General features: G+C 42.6%; 1 protein-coding gene across 3 annotated transcripts in view; it reads left to right on the top strand.

Annotated features, from left to right (window-relative positions):
* The window catches only part of SYT16 (synaptotagmin 16), a 110,394-nt gene that overhangs the window by 55,582 nt on the left and 29,701 nt on the right, over positions 1–25,111 (top strand). For 2 of the 3 annotated variants that reach the window (XM_062577840.1, XM_062577839.1), the window contains exon 2: positions 4,571–4,750. In XM_062577840.1, coding sequence (XP_062433824.1) covers positions 4,571–4,750 — 180 coding nt within the window. Of the gene's footprint in view, positions 1–4,570; positions 4,751–16,259; positions 16,893–25,111 lie in introns of those variants that run through there. The other variant, XM_062577838.1, reaches the window with a different exon arrangement.

Here is a 25,111-nt window from a genome sequence, read left to right as displayed (position 1 = left end):
ACTTTCTAATACACCATAATATTAATAATAATAATGCACACTTCTTTTGTCTTGCAGCTTTTGCTAGAACTTCTGCCCACACATCAGCCTACTTGGTTCACAGTGCTGTGTGCATGCTAGACAATTAGTGGTTGATAATGAAAAATGTCATGGGAACCAGCAGGAAAATCATAGCTTACTCCAAATATATAATGAAATGTAATCAGCAAAGACAGTAAAACAGACAATTTATGGGATTTTTTTGTAATTAAAAAGTATCAGTAAACATTCCTTTTGCAGGAAGCTTGGCATCAAATGGAATTAAAAACCTATTGTCTGGAATAGGATTTTGTCCAAAATTTAACCTTTGCAAAGCTGAATGGATTAAGATTTTCTAATTGTAGAATCTCCAAGTGAAACTACTGTGGCACTTCCTCTATTTATTTTCCTGGCCTGTCTGGAGGGGCCCAGTATGCTAGTGGAATTGCAGTGACGCTTGTCACAAGCCAAATACCCAAATGGATTCAGTGAATATAATGGTGTGGCTGATGTTTCCCTAGTGCTCTTCCAGACGGACTCTGCTCTGCGATCACCTTGTAGAGTGAAGGTGGCTTTGAAAGAGGGACTATGGGAATACCATAGTAATATGTTTTCTACAACCTCTGTCAGATGTCTTTTGTTCATCTCCCATACATTTCTGATCTCCCCTTTTCTACCTTGAGGTCCTTCAGGCTGCATCTGTGTTTGTTTGTAAACAGTGTATTCAAAGGAGCTTGTGCAATTACATATGTCCTCAACCTGCTAGGAATGTGAATGTGGCTTCTTGGCTTGCACTCTCATCCAGGGTTACAGAAAGTGTGGATCCACTATGGCATTGCACAAAAGTGTCTATGGCATTCATTTCTTAGCTTAAAAATGAGTGAATAAGTGGCAAAGAGCCCTGGCTAAGGGGGACTGTTCATGTCACAAAGTACATGGTAGCCACCTCCTTCCCAGCCTTGGATATCCAAGAATGAAGAATTGAAGGTAAATGTCAAGAGTCTCACTTAAGTGCCTCAACCACAGGCCACACAGTTTCTCCTCTTCGTGCCCTCAGGCGCTGTCTTGTCATCCCCGCAAGGCTGCGGTCACACAAAACCTAGGGGCTAATGTTACTGCCTCCAAGACCAGAGCCGACTTCCTCTCTCACTGCTTGCCTCGCTTGGTCCTTTCTCTGATGCCAGATGCACTATGAATAGGGCTGCGAAATGGGCTGAGTTAACATAACCTTTTTATTTAATTAACTTTTTTCCCTTTTAAAAGCTGAATCAGTTCCTGATCTGATCCCCAAAGAAAGGGATGACCCAAGGCAGGAACCAAGGGAGAGGCCTTTTTTTTTGTCTTGAGGTCCATGCTGGTTTATGCCAGTCTCTGAAGTTAGGATCTCTGGTTTGGGGAGACTGTAGCCCATTTGTGGCTAGAGATTTTACTTATGTGAGAAACTCGTACATATCCCTGAGACGCTGTAACACAAGCGATGTCTGTGCATTGCTGCTGCTGTACCTTCTCAGCACCGTCCCAGGCCCCAAACCAGAACAGAGCTTTGCCCCCAGTCAGTCTCTCAGTAATTTCTCAGGCATAGTTTTAGCCTAGAATTTCATGTTTGCAGAGAAGGCCGTTCAGTTAAGGGTTGAAAGGAGAGATGGGCTGTGTGGTCAGGACTGTATGCAGGTGCAGTGTGTTTTGTTCCCTGCTGACGGAGACGCAGAGACCCAGCACAGTATCCCTCATCGCTGAGGGATATACACTTCCAGCAGAAGCCAGGTGCACAGACTGTAATGTTTCTACCCACGTATGTGAGACAACGTTCAGGTGCAAACTCACAGCCCTCCCTTAGAGAGGCTGCAGCACAAACTTCTAGTATCTAGCATGGATAATGTGGAGGAAAGAAGAGGAAACTTCTGCTTAATGCCACGGGACAGGATCCAGCCACCTCCTCACAGTCCAACAGACCCCTTCCCCCCCCCTCCCCTTAGGAGGTGAGCTCTGTGTTTTGCTGTGAGAGCAATCTGTGCATGGAGGTAACACCCTGCATGAACTGTGGTGGTCCTGCTAAAGATGCACCTTTTCCATGGTGCCTATAGTGAAGGGAGGGATCCCAGGTGAGAGCTGGCTGATAACTTTTACTGTTCAGGATATATGGGGGTGCAACCATGCTGTCCTTTCTCCTCTGTGCTCCCCAAAAGGAGCAACGGGCAATAATGCTCTCATGTCAGTTTGAGATCCTCTAGACTGAGTGGGTAGCAGCTCATAATAGGTCTCCAAGCTTTCTCTCAGGGTACCTGGTCTGCTCACAGGTTGATTGTTTAGTTGCTTTTTCCTCTGGTATTCTGCAAGGTACTGTGCAGGCCTGGTGGAGAATGGGAACTTTGGGAATTTCTGTGGTTGGGGTCTTGTAGCACATCAGAGCATGTGTAGGCCAGTCGGTGTTTAAAAATATTGGTGACTTGCTTGTGTCCCCTCTGAGAAGGGGAAATCTGACATCTCTCTGGGCTCAGAGCTTAGTTTTTTTTATGAAAGGACTTAAGTTCTTGCAACCCCTCTACGTCATGGCCTCTGCAATGAAATTTCACTGACAGTAATGTTTTGAAGGCTCAGTTTGCTCCATACCTGCTCCAAACCTGTAGATTTTAAGCAAAACGCCTCCTGCCGTACACACACACACTTGTGTGCAGATATATGGAGATCCAAGGATTTTGTATGTGGGATAGAGACCAAATCTTTCTTCCTGCCTATACTATGCTCAGGAAAGGAAAGAGTCACTGGTGGGACCCAGGCAGGCTGTCATATATATTCTGAGGTTACGGCTTCTCTAATTTATACTTGACTGCTTTGATTTATCCTTGGCTCTAGCAGCCCCTTAGTGGTGATTTCAGCAGCTGAAAATAGCTAGAGCAGATGTGGCTCCAGCCACTCTTACATCCAGAGCCGTGCTCCCTGGGGTGAAGTGTGAGGGAAGAGAGAGGTTCGGTACCTGCTTGCCCAATCATCCAGGGAAGCTGTGGTACCAAGTGTTGGTTCTGGCAGTGAGACCTGCTCTCCTCACAGTTCCCTTGTAGTACTGGTGTGGCACAAGAGGGATGTAGAAGCAATTGCCAGAGAAGGAAAATGTAGACTTCATCGTGTTGTTGTTTAAGCTGCTATAATTCAGAGCATTTTACTCTTATTTCTTTGGGCTACAGTGAGCAAGGTCAGAGCCAGAGTTTGTGTAACCCATGCTCCTCTGGGTGCAGTCGCAAACACTTGTGTGTTTTGCATCGCAGTCCTAGTGTGTGCTATCAGGGTTGTAAGTGGAGACAGCTCAGCTCTTCTAGACTGAGTCTTTCGCTGAGTCAAATCTTGTAAACTCTCAGTGGGATGTGTCACCAGCAGGGCTGGCTCTGTTGACATCCTTTCCTCCTGCTCATCTCATCTGCGAGCTGCAGCTTTGCAAGCTGTCAGCGTTCCTGGTGTGCTCATGATGTTTTGCTTTTATGGGGTCCTTGACTTGAACTGGACCACTGAACTTCACCCCTTCCTGGTGAAGTAATTACCAAAATAACAAGCCAAATTGTTTTGTAGATGGCATTTACAGCTTTTGACACTTGTGCCCTTGCTGTTTGCACCTGATGATCTATGTAGTGTTTGTCCCTTGTTTTGGCACTTTGATAAGTGTGAGAGAGGTGAAATGGCTTTAAAAGCTTTTCTGCTGGCGCCTGTGGTTTGTTGCAGACCCAGTGGTACAGGCAGCATGTGATAAATGGAAATAAGACTATTCCTGTAGAATTTGACATGGTGATGTTGACTTACAGGACTATGTTGTCAGCTGGTGCAGATCCACTGTGTCTAGTTGCACGTGGCCAAACCTAAAGGAATGAAACTGAATTACCTCAGTTAGAGACTGGTCCTTTGCAACCAAGGGTGGTAATTGTGTAGTACAGTAATTTACTTAAGGGTAGAGTAACAGTTTAATGAGGTTCATAGACTAGACATTAACCTGGTTCTTAGTAAATTTGATGAAGTTTTCTGACTACCAGAGCTGTAGTCTGATGAATTTAGAAAAATATGCAAGTTTCCCAAAAGGTATGGGGCCCTTCACCCCCTTCAGCTAGTCCTTACCTCAGCCCCCTGTGAGAATTCACTGCAGGCTGTGTAGAAGTGGTTTATGATGAGCTACCCTATTTTGTCTGGGTCCTTTTTGCCAAATTGCGAGTTCCTCTCCTGAAGCCAGAAGACTTTTGCACTGCTGTGGAGGTTTATTAGAGTTAGTAAGAGCCTCTCTGTTAATGAAGTTTGTCAGAACAGAAATGTGTGAGAGAAACAAAGACCTTGATCAGAATCAGGTTGGGATGGTCATGTACCCTCTAGCTCATATCCTCAGTACAGTGGCCCAATATGGATGTTACATCCATTTAATATGAGTCCAAGTTCTGCTGACTTTCATTTCTAGCTCTTCTGGAGAAAGGAAGAGAAATTCGGGCCACAGATGCAGGTGTGGTTAAACCATGTCTTTTTCTGAGGCAGTTTTTTCTCAGCTGCACTGATATTTTTCTTTCTGAATTTTTGTTCCTAGTTGCTCCAGAGGCTATTGGGTTTTTGTCTGCTGTTGGAGTCTTCATTATCCTCCTGGCAGTCCTCTTCCTCTTCATCAACAAGAAGCTCTGTTTTGAAAAGATAGGTGGACTCCTGTGCCTGGAGGAAGAATGGAGACGACAACACTACGAAGAAAAGCCTAGAGATCACGAAGGCCTTGGTAAGTATCACAGTATTGCACCTCCTCTGATGTATGGAATCTTCTTGAGGCTTTGATTACTGTGAGGATAGAGCTATTTGTTGTCTAGGGTTATTTATGGGGAAAACGGTAGGGTTTTGGATAGACTATAGTAATCTCCAAAACTGAATCAAATAGCTATGCAAGTTTTTACAAGGCTCCCATTTAACTTGCTTGGAGCAATCTCTTGAGAATTGGGGAGGCAACACTGTGAGAAAGCACACTCCTTGCTCTCTCTCTCTCTGCCTATTTTGCTAACACAGCGAACAGCAAAATGAGAGCAATTCTGAGTAATGGCACTGCCTTTCTGTCACTGAAGGATATGTCTGTATTTGTACTCTTGCAGTAGCTATTACGTGCTCTTTCATGTGTTAGTTGCAGTCTGGAAATGTATTTTGGGTAAACCCATGAGTCCCGGAGTCAAAAGAACAGTGAGAGAGTCCATCAGGGAATTTTACTGTGTCACAAAAATAATATTTTAATGCTTGTCAGCCTTCAAAAATGTATCTATTCTAGTAGTCGTGGTAAGTGAGGATTTGATAATTTCATCATACGTTTGTTTGTAAATATGCATGTCCTAAGTATAAATACCCAAATAATCAGCCAAGTAGTTGCCTCAGAAGCATCCCATTAAAAAGATCTGCTTCTTTTTAGTGGTTCAGTCTCAAAGCTAGTTGTAAAATGACACAGTAGCAAAGTCTGGACCTCCTGGAGTGGTTTTGATGCACATTTTGCCTTGTGCATTGAGTTCAGCGTGACTATTGGAAAGTTCACGATCCAGCTATACCCCAAGAGTCCTGGACCTAGGAATGAGTGAAGGCTTGGACAGTGCATGCCATAGAAGGTCAGTCAGCCTGAACTTCTTGCTAAATGCTTTAGTAAGCTGTGACCAGGCTGAAAGCACTAACAAACTAAAAAAGTGGATGGTACAGAAGACTTTTTCCTCCCCTTTTAAAAGTTCTAAATTAAATATTTCTAAGCAAAAAATATTATTTTTTCACTAAGTTTTCTTCATCAATATTATTTTTAAGTCTTCCTTTCCTTCTGTGTCCCTCCCATGAAGTAGTATAAGACCGTGGCTTTTATTTCAGTTCTTAAGATGACACATCTCCCAGGAATGTGTAGGCGTTGACATTCTATGGAGCTGTCACAGGCTATCATGTAAACATGTATTTGCAGAGCCTTTTAAAATGTGAATTATTAATAAACAGGGTATCTTGCCTTTTCTCTCTTTTTTTTGTTATTTTGTTCCTTCCAAATTTTGAAGGACAAAAAACTGCTTCCCAGCTGACACACTCGATGGCAATTTTCATTTCAGAGTTAATCTTATATGTCTGAGTAATAAACCTTTGAAAACATGGGTTTATAATGGAAACACTAATTCAACTTTAACTACAGCTATGCCGTACCAGCAAAATACCAAACACATTAATGATGTGCTAAATCTGATACGGTAGAGGAATGTGTTGTAATCATTAATTAAAATGGAGGCTTAAAACAGGAGACTCTTTTTTCTGTTCAAACAAAATCAGATTGGCAAGTTGGAGCTAAGAGCTATTTGAAAATACCAAGTCTCTATATTTAGGTTAAATTTTGCCATAGCTTTTCGATACTTGTAAGACCAATATAGAATATGTGCGTAGGAAATGCTAATGCTTGTAGAGGACAGCAGCATGAGAGGTAGATGAAACCCAGGGCGAATACAGCATGGCATCTGACAAATATAGAAACCTGGAGCCTGAACTGTGGCTGGTAAGTCAGGAGAGCCTGTTTCCAGGCTAGCAGTCGCAGTCTGTGATGGTGGCAGCCTGTTCAATTGCCATAACTGCCTAATGAGGGTGCCCTCTCAAGGGGAGTGTTGACAAGCAAGAGTTTTGTTCCATAATCCTGAATCTGACTTTTGTTGGGTAGAAGAGAGCAGGGTGGGAGAGTGTTTATAGCGTGTAACATGTTTGATAAGGTTGGCTTTTTTGGTCTCAGCTTCTTCTGGCGAGGGGTGTTTATTGCAAGGAGGTAGGATAAACCTGAATTTGCAATAGCAAGTTGCAAATCAAGACTGTAGCCTGAGAAGGGCTGCCTGGATTTGATGCCTGAACTGTTTTTCTTCTATCCTTGGATCTAGTTGACTGTTGATATACCAATAAAGAGAGAGCTGGTATAGGAACATAAGTAATTCTGTCTGCTTTGCACTTTGCAGTTGCACAGGGTGGCATTCAGAAAGTGTGCTGTAAAGTGTCAGATATCTATGCAAAGTCTTTTTTTTTGTTGTCTTTCTATTATACAGTCTGACCTTAGAATGGGCGAAGTGATGGGGAAAAAATAGATGTTTCTATCATCGTGGCTCTAGGATACATCTGGTTATTTGGTTCCTAATTTAATTATAGTTGCATAGTTTGTGTCCTTATGAAAGGAACATGATAAGGGAAAGATCTTTGTGAAAATGAAGAATTAATTGAGAATCTTCCAGGAGACTCCAGTACAAAGCCTCTTAATTACTAGGACACAATGACTAATGTTTCTGATATTTGAGGTTTCTGCGTTCCGTGTTCTTGACTGCCTCATTGACCTTAGGGATGAGCCCCTGTCTTGAGCTTGGATGTGCTGCTACTGATTGCTTCTCACACAGCTGCAGGAATTTGTTAACTGCAAGGGCTGGAGTTCATCTGGACATAGTCAGCCTTAGTCTATGTAGGATAGAGTTAGCACTGCTAGAGAGAGCTAAGAGCAGGCTGCAAAGCTTGATAGAGAAGCTGGTAAATACTTTGCCAAGAGCAGGGTAGCACAGAGGTAACTTCATACATACATATTGGTTATGCTTGCGGCATGCGCAGAAGAGAAGTGACAGCAGCATGGAGGAGTCCTCTGATGACTGGAGTAACCTAGAGCCTAAATGTAGGTCATGTGCACAATTCCTTAGTAAGAGAAAGATTAAACACTGTGTTTTTCTCTTGGTTGTAATAGAGTCCACTGGACTGGTTCCTCACAGAGTTGGTGATCTTTCAGGTGGACAGGGAGGGGAATTTCCCCTTGGACCATCTTGCAGTGCAAAGAAGCAGGGCTTTCCCTCAAGAGCCAGGCAGATGTTACTGGGGTCTCATGTGAGACCTCTTTTGATGCTGTGATGGTTTGGTATCCCTTCCTAGAGCATGAATTTCATGATCAAGAGGTGGTGATACTGTTCTTTCTCATGATTTTTATAGTTTTGCTGAGCCCTTTGTTTCAAAAGTTCATGTCTTCATGAATTTCTCTGCAGAAACTCATAACAACATTGGGCAATCCCTTGTGTAAAGAGCTGTATCTAACCGTGTGCTTCAGTGCTGTGATTCAGAAAAGAAAACTACCGGCTTTGTTCTGTACCTTAATCTTTTTTCCCCTGGTCCTTAAGTCATATCATTATTTAAAAAAAAGAAAGGTGTTTTTTGGACTCTGCTTCATACAAAAAGATTCCAGTTGTACCTTGCCTTGAACATTTGCCGTAATGGTAAGCATGTACTCCTGATACATGAAACCATCTTAAACATCATCATAAGATTTGAAGAAACATTTTTCCATTTTTCTCTTCTGTCTTACCAACCTTGAGAGTGCTTTTAGTTCATGTTCTCAAGCTGTTCTACACAACCACTGTTCTAGCCTCCAGGGCTAGCAGTGTGCTTTAAATAAATAAATGGAGATGCACTTCTTACATAAAGCACTCATCTCTTGTAGCTGAGGTAGTAAGGAAAGCATCAACACCTATAAAATTCAACAAAGCCAAGAATGTTAGCAACATTGCCTGGATGTTGCCCTTGCTTTGCAATATAGCCTGCTGGGGCCAGCCAGGCACTGGGAACCTGTCATATGAGAGTGTGAGACCATCTTATATTAGCAGTAGGCTTAGTATGATGTTTGTTCATGCACCGATTAGAGAAAAGACAAGTAACGTGGGTGCAGTGTGACAGTAACACTCTGGTATGTATGGTAAACTGGCTTCCTCCAGCAATATGGTAAATCAGAACGACAACAATGTACTCCTCCCAAGGTATACAGTTGTGGTGGATCTTTTTAACACTGACACCAATTATCCTGTAGTATTGGGCTTCATTGTCCTTGCAAGCTGTAGATTGGAAATGAGCCTGGGTTATTCATGTCACTTAGCTGGGGCAGGTAACTTTGCCAGAGTGTTAAAATATCTGAGCAGTCCATGGTGGGAGGGAGATGAGCCAGATGTCACTTCTTGAAGTGGAAGTTTCCAAGTGCCACATGAAGCTGCTCTTCTAAGTTGCCTTCTCTCTCTATTGCTTTTATGGAGGCTCTTAGAAAGAGTGGGTCATGGATGTGGGACCATGTGCATGTTGCTCTGATGCCTTAGGCATCAGAGAGTCTGGTCTGAAACAAGGTAGAATTAATTAAATGAAAGATAAGGGCAACTGTGGGAACAGTTGCTAAATTGGTAAGAACCACTGCTGGACCAGTTCTATGGTTCTGAATTCTTTTAAACCATTTAAACCAGGTTTAGCTTTACCAGTGAACCCTCAGTCTCCCAGCATGACCAGCTGAACTGCTGATTGACCTTGCAGAAGTGAAAGGAGATGGGAAGTATAGACTTACCCATGCATGTGCACAAAGATAACAAGGATATCCAGGTCTGGCTACAGTGTAGACATCACCGCCACCTCATTACTGCAACATTACCATTACCACAAAGGATAACAAGGAGTGGATGGTTTTCTTGGGTTTGTCACTCGGGACTGTGGTTCCCAAACAGCACTCTGCACCACTTGCTGGTCGTCCATGCAGAGCAATTTGTGCACACTCTGTAGCGATGGTGTATGTGGGGGAAGAAGGAGTAACAGTAGCTGTGTGACTCCTCAAAATGTTTCTAAAATAACTTCATTGTGTTAAGCAGCTAGACGTACTCTCCCGCTGTTAATTTCCATGCGAGTAATTGCTCTGATTGACCCTGGCTTGCTTAGTTACTGCAGGCGGGGTAGCATTGAACGAGAAGTGGGGCCTCAGTCTATTGGGTCTGCTTATGAGAACAGCTTGACAGCACCAGTGGGTGGGTTCAAGTGGTGGTGTAAATTGGTGTTTCTCCAGCCTTTTGAACTTGTGATTTCCTTTTGGCTCCTCTGTCTTCATACGTGCCGATGAATGACAGCAGCTCAGTTACAGAATGTGCTGTAATTTCTGACTGCAGGTTTATACATTCATTCCCTTAATCCAATAATTACAGATGTAGTTCACTCCTCTGCCTTCAGAGAACCGTTGCCACTACTAACACCACTTTTCTAACACTCCAGCAATCTGTGAGATTCTTTGTGCCCTCTTTGTAACCTTCAGTTTGAGAAATGCAAATATAAATAATCAGAGTTATTCATTGGTGGTTTATTGTACAGCTGCTCAGCACAGAACTGTGTTTTGTGTGCCTGTTGTGACATGTGGCTATTTAAATGCAAAGGACCTTATTTTGATTTGGAGGACTTGGTTGGTTTCAGTTGAGTGACTCTGGAATTACACCAGTGTCAAGACAGAATCTAGCTCTCTGATATATCCATGCCAAATGTTATGGTCAAGGAAGGAGTTTCCGTTTTTTCCTTCTTGAAAATTTACTCAAGGTGGGAATTGAGACAGGCAACAGCATGTACGAGTGCAGTCGCAGGTTCCTAGTTTTGTGAGCTCTGGATAAATGTGAAGGAAATACACTTCCAAATTCAAGAGCTTTTACAATCTGAATAAAAGAGAAGGTGCCCAGTGATCAGAATGAGAAATCGCCATCAGTGCGTCAGCTCTATTGCTGGTGCAGTTTCTGAGCATGAAAATGTATTTGCGTGCTGGACTTCTGGGAGCACTTTTTTTTCCTGCACGAGTTTTTTGCCAGTCCTCTACATTGTGGACAGACCTGGATTTTTTTTTGAAAGAGGCTCAACAGTTTTGAACAATTAGCATCAAGTGTGCATAATACATTTTGCTTCTGTCCCTTTCTGCTTCTCCCCGCTTCCCTAAAACTGTGGAGATCAGTAATTAATTGTTGCTATTTTTGTAAGACAAGGAGAGCGTGCAACAAAGGACTGCGAAGAACAGAGAAAACAGCGTGGAGTTAAATATCCTGACCAAAACCACTTTCATTTGGAAATCAGTTTTTACAACTAATTTGGCACAGCATCAGTAATAGTGAGCTGCCTGCAAAGACGTGAGGTGATTAAGGAATGAGGAATAAGTCTGCAGGCCTCCCCTGCTCGGGCTAAGCCCCGCTGAGTAGCGTGCATTGCTGTCTGTCTGATCTGATCCTTGTTTTCACTTCGCCCTTTCAGGGGATGCAGAACCAGTGCTTTGCAGCAGTGGGTTTATACCCCTTCCATTTGTAACCCCTAAACGTTTTCCAGTGAGATGTGCGTAATTTATTGACATAAACCATTAGGTCTTCCTCGAATCCCCTGGAGTTTTTGGGTCACCAGCTGCAAACTGTTATGACAAAACACATGATCACTAGGAAAGTGCTTCTCTGTTCTCTTTTTTGTTTTTATTTCGGCTGCATAAGTAGCATTTTTATAGCACGTAGGCCAGAAAAGTACCATGATGTTCAGTGTTTTTGTTTTGTTTTACCTTAGGGAAACTGGGTTAGCAGCAAAGCTCACAGCTGGTGTGAACCTTGAGCAACCTCAGCGAACTTTCCTGATAACACTTCTGTAAGAGCCTCAGATTAACAGAACAGCTTCGAGTGCGCAGGCTGGATTTGGCACTGTGAGAATTTTAACTGGAAATACAGTTTCAGTGTAACAATCCATGATTATCCTTTGCTGTGCGAATGCAAGTGCTTCATTAGCCTCTTGTTAAACATGATTCTGGCAGCCGTAGGAGGAGCAGAGAGTTGAGAGTGTTCCCAGAAGCAGGATAGAGGGTTCCTTGGCCCAGTGCTCCCACTGCCCACCTTCAGTGGAGGCTGGTTTAAATCTTTCTGTTTTACACATGTGCTATTTGGACTCTAGTCTGAAAGGAGAATCAAGCTCATGGTGATTTTTAGTAGCTTTAAAAGAGCTCTTAATCATCGTACCCTTCCAGGCCCTCTCTTCCTCCTCTTTTCATGGGCTTGCCTTTGCACTGGCCCTTGATGTTCTGGGAACAGCTTGGACTCAGGTCTCATTTTAGGTCTTTACTCCTAGGCTTAGAGCCAGGCTTTATGGAGTGTCTGTAATACAACATTTCCTAGGTGCTCCCACAAATAAAGCTACTGTGCACGAATCCGTGGCATTCCAGGTGGCTATGATGGTGCTCTCTTTAGAAGACCAGGAAATAAAGGTAAATAAATATCAGTGGCTTAATTAAGATTTTAGAAGGGCAGAAGGCAGGAATCATTCTCCTAGTTGTATGTTGTGTCTAAACTGCTGACCTAGCGCCCACTGAGTTTTGGTCATGGGAAGTTGGATTCAGCAAACTTCCCAAACTGTTAATAAAGCTTTTTGGTACATTTTTTTGGCAGTGGCAGAGAGGATGAGTCTTTCTAAAACAGTGATGTGACAAAGATGTCATCTTATCTTTGGAAGCTGGGAGCTCCCTGCATTTCAGTGCTAACAGTACGTTTCCAAGCAGAGAGGTGAGGCTGTGGAATTCTTCCTCATTTAGTGTTTCAGGGAAAAAAAAAGTTTACTTTACAGTTTTTCGGTTACTATATGCTTGGACACGGTTTTCAACCTATGATCTACAAACCTTAGAGGGTCCAGGAGGAGTTTGGCACATGTAAGGGGACTTAAAAAGCAGAATTTCATGCTGGTACCATGCAGTAGCCTGAATAAGGGAAATCTCTGTAGGGACTGCACATTTAATGGCAATTTTTTAGGGGCCTGCATATCAAGAAGACTGAAACCTTTTGCTAACACTATAAACACGTGCCTTTTGGCAGTTCCTGAAATTCTGCTAATAGTTGTCTTTTTTTAGCTGTGCTGTAATTGCACCTCTCAAAGGGAATGCTGCTCGAGGAATAATGATTCTATCAAGACAAGGGAGTATAGATTGTAGATGGCCTATAGTAAAGGTTATGATGGTTTCTCTGAGAGGCCTAACATTGATCTGTTTAGCTATCTGATTTTCCAAGAGGAGAAAAAACAACTCTGAGTTAAGCAGGCTATTCTGTGTGAAAATTCTTGTGGTTAGTTTTAGAAGATGGAATTTGAAGTGAATCCACTAAATTTATTTATTTATTTTTTGCTTTCTTTTTGGATAAATGCTTTTAAGAAGAAATGGATTTTTTCTTTCCCACACATTTCAAATACCCTTCTCAGTTCTCTTTTTTTTTTCCTGATGCAAGCTGAAATTGTTAGAGTATTTAAAAGCAAAAATTTGTAATGTTGAAAAGGTTGTGCTGTGAATTGTGTCATAAACACCCCGTTAAAACAGTGCCTGCTAATTAAGGGAGAAAGCTCCTGGGAAACAGCAAGCCTGTAACACAGATCAGCCCCCTTTGATCCTCTGCAGTTTGTAAAATCATTGCCCGCCTAAGCTCGTCTGCAGCTTGTTACACATTTTATCTATGTGCTGCAAAACCAGAAATAATCAATTTATAGTTTGACTGAACTCCAGGTATTCAGCATATCACTGACTACAGGATCCTTAGTAAGAGAGAGCTCACAGTAGGAAAAGCAAAGCAAAGACTCGGTGGAGTCAGGCACCTTGGAAATTCCTTTACTTCTGCTGGTAAGGGTTGTGTAGTCAGTGGCTGGGTTGCATGTTGTGCAAGTATAATGACCAAAAATTCAGATTCTTTGGTGATATACACTTCAGTGTTTGCCTGTTACCTATCCATTGAAATCAAAACATTTCTTTTGAATGTCTGGCCCTAATCCGGACAAATTTCTCAGGTCTTGGTTAGAATTATGGATACGTGCATGCGTCACTTTTGCAGACAGCCTACTGACAGCAAGATGTTTGGGACGTTCACCTGATACATGAAAGATGCAAGTTCAAGTCATCTTACTGAGATGAGTGGGTGACCACATCCTAGCCCTGCAGTGCTTTTTAGATCGCTACATTAATTCTGTTGTTAAAGTGAAATCTCACTTTGAAAAACTCTCTCAATCTTTGTGGTCAGGACAGCGACCTCCTGATCATGGAGACTGTTGTGTAGCACTGTGGTATCTGCCTGAGCCTTCAGGCAGCCAGCCAAGCACCTGAAAGAAGTGGGCATGGTTTTGTTGAACCAGATGAGTGTTACTCTGAAATCTAACAAGACAAGCTAATTATTCCCAGTGAAAAAAGTCACACGCCTATGTTCTGTGGGTTTTTTTTCCTTCTTTTTTTTCTTTTATTTATTTATTTTTTTTAAGATTAGTGTTTCATTTTAGCACCCATATAATATATCTGCATTGGTTAACTATCACTCCTATATGCTTGCATCCCTCCAAGGGTTACTGCAGTCATATATCTTGCTGCTGAGATAGAGGCAGAAGGTTAAGAAGTCCTCTTATTGCCAGAGCTCAAAGATCCCTGTGCTGTTGCCTGTATGTGAATGAGAGGTTAAAAATGCATCCTATACCCAGTACTTACTCACCTCAAATTAGCTCCTTTCATGCCCGGGGGAATCTGTACTGTCCTGAAAATGTATCATTTGGAATGTGTAATCAGTTTAGGTCTATGAGAAAATAACCAAACTGCACAAAGCTTAGAGGCTTTAGCAAGGACAAGGCTGAAAAGAGGCATGTCAATGAAGGGAACAGCTTACCTTGGGAGGTTATGTCATGACATTATTCTTTGCCAAAGATCTAATGCAGAGCAGGCAACGTTACCCAGGTCCTAGGGCTGAGCCAGCAGCCAATGGTTGACAGATGGAGATCGAAACAAAATGTGCCCTGAGCTAGAGAAGTTTGTAGCAGTCATCAGCTTTTAAAATGGCTTTAATCACCTAAATTCATTTATTGCCTTTGTTAGGATTGTAATTTTAAATACATATAGGAACTGATAGTAACCTTCTTGAAAGTGTCTGCAGAATACACTGTAACAAGGTCAACATCATCGAGCAGAACTATTCAGCACAAGTAGTTTAAAAAGAAAAGACATTCTAAGTCACTGATCTTGTCTCTGAAAAGCTGCTCCCTCAAAAATCAAAACAGGATCTCCTTAGTCCATGCTAATTTAAATATCCAAAACGGTGAGGTTTTTGCTACCTTTCTTTGGAAACTGTTTCACAAGGTAATATAGGTTGCTGCTGAGGTTATTTCTTGCTGCTTATACTGTATTTTCCCTTTTATACTTTGATTACTCCTAGCTAAGCTTTTGTCATCATGCTAAATAGTTGTTTCTTGGGGAATGAAACACTGACATTGTAGAAACCTCTAGATTCAGCAAGACACAGATTAATGCTGGTATTAACTTTCTGAAGCTTATTTTTGTTTCTCTTAAGTTGCCTTTTTGCCCCAAATCTGTAGCTAATTCTTTTCTCCTAAACCTATCACCCTATTCGTAATTTTTTCCTCCTGTAACTTCATCCAAGAAGTTCTGATCTCATTGTGATAATGTGGGAAGGTATATATTAGATGAAAGTTAATATTCTGCAAGTTATGAAACTAAAAAGACCTGTGGTCTTATTTAGGATCAGATGAGTTTTAAGAAAACAAGATATGATCAGTTTTTCTCCATCCTCAACTTCAGAAAAGTCACGTGTCACAGTTTATCTCAATCCAAAAGGTTAATATGATTCTACAAATACGTGGTTATTCCAGATATGACATTAAATTAATAACAATTAAAACATACCAGCTTTTATAACTGCCATATGATTGCTCTGCACTTAAGTGCTGTAAAGATCTGGGCTATGTCTACTTCCATAGTGAAAATGTAGCTTATTGCAGCTGCTGAGGGTTATAATGGGTATATGCACATCATACCAAGGCTTTCTTTAACTCTGCTGTTCCCAGTAACTTCATATCTGTAATATTCCACCTCCTTTGTTTAGTCCACTTCTTCGAATGGGAAAAGAAATTTGGGTTGTGTTACTCCGTAGACAGAGAAGGCTTCTTTAGGTTCTCTCTGGAATGTGGTATTTGAGATAATTATCTGCTATTCTGCAGGCTTTAGGCCTGTCACTTTAATCAAGCTAAACCTAATTGTCTCCAAATGCTCGATACTCCCCATCTGGATGTGATAATTATAAGGGTGTGGTGGAAGTCAGGGCCAGGAAGTTCTTCTGATTTTTGGCTGCAGGTTGTTTTGTATTTTTGTACCGGCTCTGTTGACGGCTGTAACCAGAATGTGTGCTCATAGAAGATGTACTTCTGCTCAGATGCTCTATGTTTACATTTTTACATATGATGGTAGCAAGTGAATGAAAGCTTTCCAGAATTTCGCTAATATATATATATATAATTTGTCCATCATTTCTGGATTTCTAGTGGAATTCTGAAATGGGTAGAAGTCTTTTTTCCATTTCTTCTCTCTGATCTAAACATCTGAGGTATGTAGTGTGTCAACATAGTATTGATGGACAAGCAATTTACCGTAATCTCTTATGATGCTTATTCTATAGCTCCCTGAATTATAAGTGACATGCTGGCAAAACTGAACAGCTGATCATCAGATACTGGCATAGTGTTAAACATGGCTTCTGAAGCTGCTCAAAATTTCCTTCAGCCACTCTCTTCTTGGATGTCTCAAATATATGAAGCTATCCAACAAGCAGGAGACTCCATATCTGCATCATTGCTGAGGTTCGGTGGAGCAGGTCGTAAGTCAGAGGAAGAGAGAGACCAAGACTTGGAGGATAATGGAGGATTTCATGAGCATTACTCCGAGGAATCAGAAGATGAAAGACATCTGGACCCGTGGGATGAGGACTACTTGCATCCTAGAATAGATGGTCACATTCTGCTAACAGATCCTGATCTTGCTTTGCAAGCCCACCCTTGTGGTTCTGATGTGGGTCTGCAGAGGCAAAAACGGGTTAAAAATGCCACCAGCTTACCAGAGCAGTGTGCTGAAAGCAACGGGTCTTTGGCAGCCAACAGATCCCACTGGACTAATAAAGATCTCCAGCCACTTGATCGGCTTCCTGCCATTGCTGAGGAAGAAGGCGAGCCCCGCGTGAGGATGAGAGACCACGAGCACAACGTCAGCATGGGTGGCTCCTTAAACAGTAATAATGGCAAGGCAAGCTTAGCAGGTAAGCAGCTAGCAAGCACCCTAACAGTATTATCCAGGCCTCTCTTCTTTGGCATTAATTTGATTTAGTTGCTAATCTGCTTATTTTGTTTTCTGTCGTCTCTGTTTCTCACAGCTAAAATAAAACCCCAGCAAAAATCCCAAAGAAAAATCCAACTCTTTCCTGTTTTGTTTCTGATTCTTCTCTCTTTTCTGAACTAATCTAGCTGAAATAAATGGAGATCTCCAGGATGAAACACCATGTGTTTAAAAGGCAGTCAGGCCCTATTGCTGTAGCAAAGAATAGTTTCTTCCCCCAATGTTTAGCTTCAGGTATCAGGACCCTTCAAAGGGAATGTTTAGCCTTAAGCCTTTGCTTGGAGAACCATCTGCCTTTGCGTCATTGCTATTAAAGATATATATAATCTCAAACCTTGTTTCTTTGTGCCAGGAATCTCAAGATGTTACTGTGCCATGTGCTGTGAAATGCTGTACTAAAAAGCTAGCCGTATCTCATGATTTTATGGATGAAAGGTTCCCAAATCGCTTTCCTCCCCTCCCACCTCCCCCACAGCTTTTCAAATACGTCTGAAGAGGACAGTAGGCAGGAGACTATGGGAAGGAGAACTACATTTGATATTTTTAGTTTTAAATAACCTAACTACAATTTAGAATCAATAAATGACATGAACAGCTTCTCAAGCAATTGTGTTCAGGACTGAATCTCAGCCACCTGCCTCCTACTCACCAGATATGACTGTAACTGTGGCTTAAGGTTCATCAGGTCGCAGAGGGCTGATGAAGGTGCATGTCCCAACGGCAGGCAGGAAAGCTGGAATCCCTAGCTAAGCCCATCTTTGGATGGTGGTGGGTTAAAGCTGCTCTTTAGGAAGAACTTCCTTTCTGAGAAAGGAGGGGAGTAAAGGAGGAAGGGGAGGGGGTCTAAATATGAAGCTGATAAAAACCTTGAGAATCACTAAAGATCTTCAGAGCTTGGTTTCAAACATCTACATTATTTTTTGAAATAGGAGGTAGATGCTCTTGAAAATGTTTACCTTAAAATGACCTTAATGTTTACCTTAAAATGAGTTTTTCACTGGTTCTAGCTTCTGGGGAAGTCTTGTGTAGCTAGCCTTGCTGTGCAGGCAGCAGAAAATCAGCCTATTTGTTTTTGTATTTAAAAGGAATACCAGACTGAGGGGGTATAAACCTTTATGGTGTTCTATGATGAATGTTAAAATTGGCTCCTTTCTTTATTACTGTTCCTCACACCATTATGGCCGGGGAGTAAATAATTAGGAAGAGCTTTTGGTCTGGCTGTTTTGTCTCCCAAGTTGGGGCTGCTCGTGTCATATCCCAAATGAAAAAACGTCGATTTTCAGGTTAAGTACCCCAGAGCTGTATCTGTTAGAGCAGAGAACCCAACCTTTTGCCTGCACAGCTTCTCTACCTTTTGGTATCCACAGACCCCTTCCCTGTGCCTTGCCTGTGCGGCATCCTGATCCCAGGGTCTGTTCACAGGCTCTGAGACAAAGCTGAAGGGCTGGATTTGCTGTGTGTGCATGGATCAAGAATCCAGCGTGCACGTGGACATGATGGAGTCGAGCATCCATCTGTGTTGCTGCTGAGCTCTCTCTTATTATTAGCTTTCCTTCATGCTAGCCTGTCTGGAGGCAGCTAGGACTGAAAGGGTGCCCTCAGAGAGCTTCCCTGAGCCTACATCGCTTGTGCCGGGAGCTTTCTGCTTCTGCACAAGGAGCTTCAGAGGCTCCTTTAGAATGGCATTCCAGATGCTTTCAAATGGTCTTTTATCTTTTTCTCTCTGCAGTGCATTGCACAAAAGCCCATCCAGTGCTCTCGAGACTTGATAGTCTCGAGACTATCAGTTGCCTGCCTGATGGTCACAGGGCTGGGACCTGATTCCTTTTTTCTCGAAACTAAGTTATATAAAGTGGGAAAGCACTGAACTGTGCTTCCATCACTTCCAAAACACGCCTGGTACTTCTCTTTCATTTTTCAACACTCTCTTTCCTCTTACTCCTTTAGATTCATCCTCTAACATCAAGAGTAGGCACTTTTATGATGATAACCTAGACACGCAGAGATGTTGTAATACCCTGACAACTTAAAATTTCAGTCGTGGATTAAAATGATCAAGAGAAGATGTTTGAGGTATCCTGATTTCTGTTAACTTTATCTAACCCTAAGTGACAATGTAAGAGAGCATATGGACTTACTGACATGCAGCAAAGGCATTCAGTAGCATTAGTATTAGCTTTGAACAATTTTTTTTTTCTTTGCATTTGGCATTTTCCCCCATTTCTACAAAATACATACTTCCTGTTTATCCTTATACTCTTTTCAGAACATTGCATCTTGACTTTATTTCACTTAATGTACTGTATTTCTCTCCACAATAGAATATTTTAAAGCTAAATTGGCACAAAACAGTTGCAATACTGAATGCTTTTTGTTGCCATGGAAATATTTCTGGGCACTTACTGAAGACCTGGTTGCCAATAGTAATGTAACAGAGAAAATAGGCATGCTTCATTTAGCAGCCACTGGTGATTAAAGAGCCACAGAAACCTGTTACAAGGTCATTCCAATATATAGTTTATTGGGTTTAGGCAAAAAAAAAAAAAAAAAAAAAAAAAAAAAAAAAGCTAGATGAGAAGCTTTTTCTTTCTTTCTTTCCTTCTTTTCTTTTTAAGACACAAAATCCAGTTGTCATCCCCCATTCTTAAACTTGCAGCATGGTTCTGAGATGAAAGAAAATAGAATTACAGTTAAAAATCATCATTGCCCTTTCTTGTTTTTATCAAGTATGTTTTTGATCACATTTTTTTCTCCTCGGAAATGTTTCCTAGCTCCCAGAGTACCTTTACTGAGGCCCCAAAGCAGCGCGCACGTTACTGAAAACCATTTTTAGGCATTGGGATCTAATAAAATGTTTGAGCAATGAAGTTCTTGGGTTCTTAAGTCAACCGTCTGTTAGGTAGTGTGAGGCATGCTGATCAGCAGGGTGCAGGTTTGGCTGCTGCTGAGACCTAGTCTGTACTTAAAAGGTGCTAGTAATATTGTGCCAAGTTTTCAAACAAATTCAGGGAAAAGTTCTTCACCTTAGATGCTTTTGATCCACAGTTTAAAAGCGAGGAGGCATTTCAGCAGCAAATATTACAATGCTGGCTAATTGGATTGAGAGATTAGTGGCAGGAATGCAAACCTCTTTGTATGTGCTGATCCCCGCCACCATTTGCAAATCGTGTAACTGTAAATTTTGAAAATGCAGATGTACTTGCTTCTGCAGCTTCCTTGAGACCTTCCTTCATCCTTGGAAAAAACTTATTTGCTGTGAGAGTAGCAGAACACTGGAACAGGCTGTCTGGAGAGGTTATGGTGTCTCCTTCCTTGGAGATATTCAAAACCCACCTGGATGTGATCCTGTGCAATGTGTTCAGGGTGACCTGGCTTGAGCAGGGGGGTTGGACTAGGTGATCTCCAGAGGTCCCTTCCAACCTCAACAATTCTATGATTCTGTGATCATCTCATGCCAATGTTTCCGAAAGAGCAAGTCTCCTGCCTTAGCAGGAATGGGGAGGGAGAAGCCTCTGCCTACCCCAGTGGCTAAGATACTGCTGATCAGTTGACTGGTGGTGGCTGCTGAGAGTGTGGCTGCCAAACTGCCAGACAAAATTGTACATTTGGCTTAAAAATTAAAAAAAAAAGCAGTGGAGCAATATGCCACTTCTGAAAATAGTGGGCTGTCAGCAGAGGGGTAGAGCTGGCCAGTCTGTCTGTTTCCCAACATCGCTATATTGAGAAAATAAGTAATAGCAAAAAAAGTGAAGAGCAGCAATAATTGTGTAATGAATGCAGGAGTCTTAGCCCACATCTTCCTCAAGGTCCATGTCCTTTGCAAATAAAAAGTCAAAGTGGCCACTGAGCTAGCAGTTTCAGCAGACACTGGAAAGGTGTGAAGACAAAAACACCACCAGAGCTGAATGTTTTAGATCAGAACTGAAGTATTTTTTCACAACGTAGTCTGTGATTGAAGAGCCTCCCAAGCTGTCTGACCCCATGTTCATAGCGCTGGCATAGTGTACAGGTGAGCACTCCATTTAAATTGCACAAAGTCTTTGGTGATTTTTCAATTGGGCAACTTCAGTGCTAGCAAAGATCACAGTAAAATAATTTTTTAGACATTTGTTTGACTAATAGGAGTGTGAAGATTCCTAATAGGAATCTTGTCTGGATGGTTAGATAGTTATCCTCAACACTTGTGCAAGAAGAGGCACCCAGAGGCTCTGGGAGTGTTTAAAACCAGAAAGTGCTATTGCATTTACTTACTTTGGCCTCCAGCTTGACAGGGGTCATTGAATTTTGCCAATAATTGCTGTAGCAGAGGGAATTATTCTTTCTGCTGTATGTGAGCACTCCTGATCTCAGGAAATGATCATTCATACAGCCAAGAATCCTTAGGCGAGAAGCGGGTTTTCATTAGGTCCTGCAAAAATACACGTATAATGAAAAGACGTTGCAGGTATGATGCATCAAAGTTCTGCTTGAACTTGAGACTAAAATAAACAGATGGCCAGTTTCCACTTAAAGACCCTAAGCACTGGATCTAGCTCTGGCTAGAATGTATGTTTGGGAACCCTGTAAAGATCAGTGTCCGTGCTCATTGCTCAGGGCGTTTAAAGAGGCTACGCTGAATCAATAGCACTACTAGGACTGAGTGAAGGAAAGCAAGAAAAAAAGACATTGGACAAAAGCAGCTTCGCAGAATATGTTCCTTGCTGCTCAATAGGAGAAAGCACTGACGTGGCTGGGGATACGCGTCCGGTCTCTGAAGAATGCAGTGAGAGCCCGCAGCTTCCTGAAACGAAGCACAGGCTTGGGTCTGCACTGAACGCTTGCTCTCTCGCTGGGAAATTTCAGCGCCACCCAGAATGTATTTGTGCGTACGCTTTTGTCCTGGCGAATGTGGCACTGTATTTTTTTTTATTATTATTTTTACATTTTAAGTACTCCTTTGCACTTCTGTCTTTTCAAAGTTCCATGTTATAAGGTGTTGTCAGCCAGAGGCCAAAATGAAGCAGCGATGAGAGCATGTGAGGGCCCTGGGAGGAAGGTGAACGGCAGTATGTCACCTTCACAGCCAGGGGAATGTAGGCGAGGAGTGGGTCGGGACGAAAGTTTTCAAAGGTGCTGCCGTTAAGGTAGCTTCATCTTAGGCCTGACGAAAGCATTGTTGTTCATCCTCGCCTCCACTAGGAAAGTATGTGATTTTAGACACGGTGTCTTTGTAAGCCCCCAGTGGGTCCAAGTGGCCTGGATTTTCATCAGGCACCCTGTCTAGTGGGCAAAGCTGTCTCCTGCCCAGCTCTCCAGGGGGTGTGAGGAAGGATGTTCTGTTCAGGAGTGTCTATCATCTGTACTTGTTATCTAGAAGATTGCATTATCTATATGGAGGAAATCTAGAGGAAGATTTATTTAAGAGGAAGAAATGGATGTTACTATTCAGCACAGTTACAGGACAACTTGTGTGTGTGTTTGTGCCTGTATTTTCTGATCCATTTTTGCTAAGTGGCATCCTCTTCCCACTCCCCATATGCCAGTTGCAACTCTGTCTTCCTCTGGGAAGACTGTTTAGGACTTGAGAGGCTTCATTTACCAATAAACAGCATCTTGGCAGCATCTGGGAGGTGCTGCATCTCTCCTAGAAACCCTGCCTCCTCACCTTCCAGCTCCTACTACAGGCAAAGCAGGTGTGAATGATCTCATTGCGTCGTGGTGGAGCTTACATGCACACATACTAGCTGGCTTGCTGCAGAGCTGGATCATAGTATTTGTGTGCTGATACAAATCGTAGTCCTTTTTGTCTTTTTGTTTTTGCAGTTGCAGTCATGGCTAGCTCAGCCTACTTTGTAGCAGGCTACTCGTGCAAACCCGTGAGAGCAGGCAAATGCTTGCAGGGGGGAATGATCGTTAGGACTGTGAGAAGCACGGACAGTTCTTCGTTTCTTCTTAGCCTCCTTGCGTCGCTTAATGCGCAAATGCACAAAAAGCACTATTGTGTGCTTATATGCGATGAGATCACTGTGCCAAAAGGTGAGCTGATGTTTGTCCTCACCTCTTGCCAGAAGAGGGATGTGAATATGAATTTCTTGTGCTCAGATCATTTCTGGCTATTGTAACAACCTTTTGGTAGCTGTTGTCGTTTTGAGTTGCCTCATAGATTCGTGAAACACAGTTGTAGAAACTAGGAGGAAAGACTGAGATGAAAGAAGAGAGGAAACTTAAGGGGGAAAAAATGTGCAGTTTTATGCGTGGAGAATGGCAGTATTGTGCTGCTTGAATTTATTAGGCAATGAGGAAGGTGTGATTGGGCTGTACCTTGCAGGTGCTGTTTGTGTGATTCTGAAGCAGTTCCCTTAGACAGAGTTAGGGAGACATCATTAATGCCCATTTATAGTCTAATGATGGATGATATAGAAAGTTTGAATCTCAAATGAGTCCACAGCAACATCTGTAGATCCCATCTAATGATTGTGCAAATAGCTCCTGCTCTTATGAGCTCTCATGAACTGAAAGTTTACTGATGTTTAAGCAAACGAAAGCTGGGAGCTTGGAGTTTGTTCCTTGAGTTGAAAGAAGTGCAAGCCCATCTCTTCCGTTCTGGAAGACTGTGGCAGTATAATCTGAGTGGGAGCATTTCCCAGCAAATAGCGTGAACGTCGTGGTGCTGGAAGGAAAGCCCTGAATTTGGATTAATGAGAGAGCAAAGGTTTGCTCGAGGCCTGTGTCACATGGTCAACTTTGGAGTCTAGACCTATTATCATAGATAATATGGCCATAAAACTATTGGGTCTGAGGGTGTAGTTTTGCAGTTCTCAGTAGCTGATCTAAAACTGCCTTGCAGCTGAAATAGGTTGCCTTGCCCCAGCGACAGAGTCGTGCTCCTTTCCCTGCCGGGCCTAACAAGTGTGCAACCACATGAGAAATGCCTCCACTCATTGCTTTAGCTGGGAGTTACCAGCCCCTTCCTATGACTTTTTGATCATATGAGTTGGCCACGTGATTGCTAAAAACAGAGGGAAGAGAGGTGGGAAAGGAGGACAGGATTGCCACTTTTGGTGGCAGCATGTTCCTGGATGCCTGTGAGCCTTGCTGCACTACAGCCTTGCTTGATGCTGCCTAAACCTGTGATTTTCCCAAGTGTGCAGTGGAAACAGTGGTGTTACAGCAGTGCGCTGGTAAAGGGAGGCTGTGGTGAATCAACCCCATGGCAGTAAACAAAGATTCAATTAGAAAAATCAGTGGGAATATAAATCTGTCTTGTTGCAATGCAGTAGTTATCCGTAGCAACCCCCAAACAAATATCTTTGCGAGGGAGTTGTTTCCCACCCTGTTAATGAGCAAACAAAGACTTGTGGGTGTGAAGCTAATGCTTACAGGGTTGAGCGTTAGGAATGGTATGTAAGCATGCGTACGCTGGAGCTGGCTGCTCGGGAGTGTGGCACAGGGGAAACTGAGCTTTGAGGAGGAGCGGGAGTGAATGTCCTCGGTGTCCTGGGCACTTCCTTTGCTAGCTTGAATTCCGCTGGGAGGGAAGTCGTTTTCTGGGAGAAGCTAGTGCCAGTTCAGAGAAACTTCCTTATGTGTGTTGGAGGGAGCTGGGATGCAGTTAAGCAGTGGGGCTGGATGAACTTTGGGAAAGTGACTGTGCGTTACAAAGAGACTCTGTTGCATTAGGAGGAGAAACGAGTATCTAAACCAAGCAAACTAGTAAAAGAAGTGGCAGATAGGGAACCTGAAGGAATTCAACCTATCATGGTATAAAGTCTACCAGAAAAAATGTGATGGAAATAATGCTTATAAAGTGAAAGTTATTTTTTGTTAGGAGGAAAGACAGTGTTGCAAAAAGTGGCTATGGGGATCCAGCCATCAGTGCAGTTCCCTAGTCCGTGAGCATTTGCACTCCTGCACCCCAGAGCCTGTACAGTGACAGCTGTGCCCTGCAGAGCCCCCAGTTTAAATGCTGTATCTGCTCCCAGAAGATGCTTTTCTGCCTGTGCGGCTGCATAGTTTTTTCAAGCAACCTAACTTTGGCTGACGGAGGACTGTAGGCTGACTCACAGATATAACTGCGTCCACACCAGGGATTTTCCTGGCTTAGTAGTGTCTCCTACAGTGTAGTCTCTTTTTCTTCCCCTTCCCTGCCTACCTGGAGCCTCT

Source organism: Rhea pennata, chromosome 5, assembly GCF_028389875.1.
Source record: "Rhea pennata isolate bPtePen1 chromosome 5, bPtePen1.pri, whole genome shotgun sequence".
Taxonomy (NCBI): domain Eukaryota; kingdom Metazoa; phylum Chordata; class Aves; order Rheiformes; family Rheidae; genus Rhea; species Rhea pennata.
Note: the sequence above shows the minus strand (reverse complement) of the source record. Positions and strands in the feature narration are given on the sequence as shown.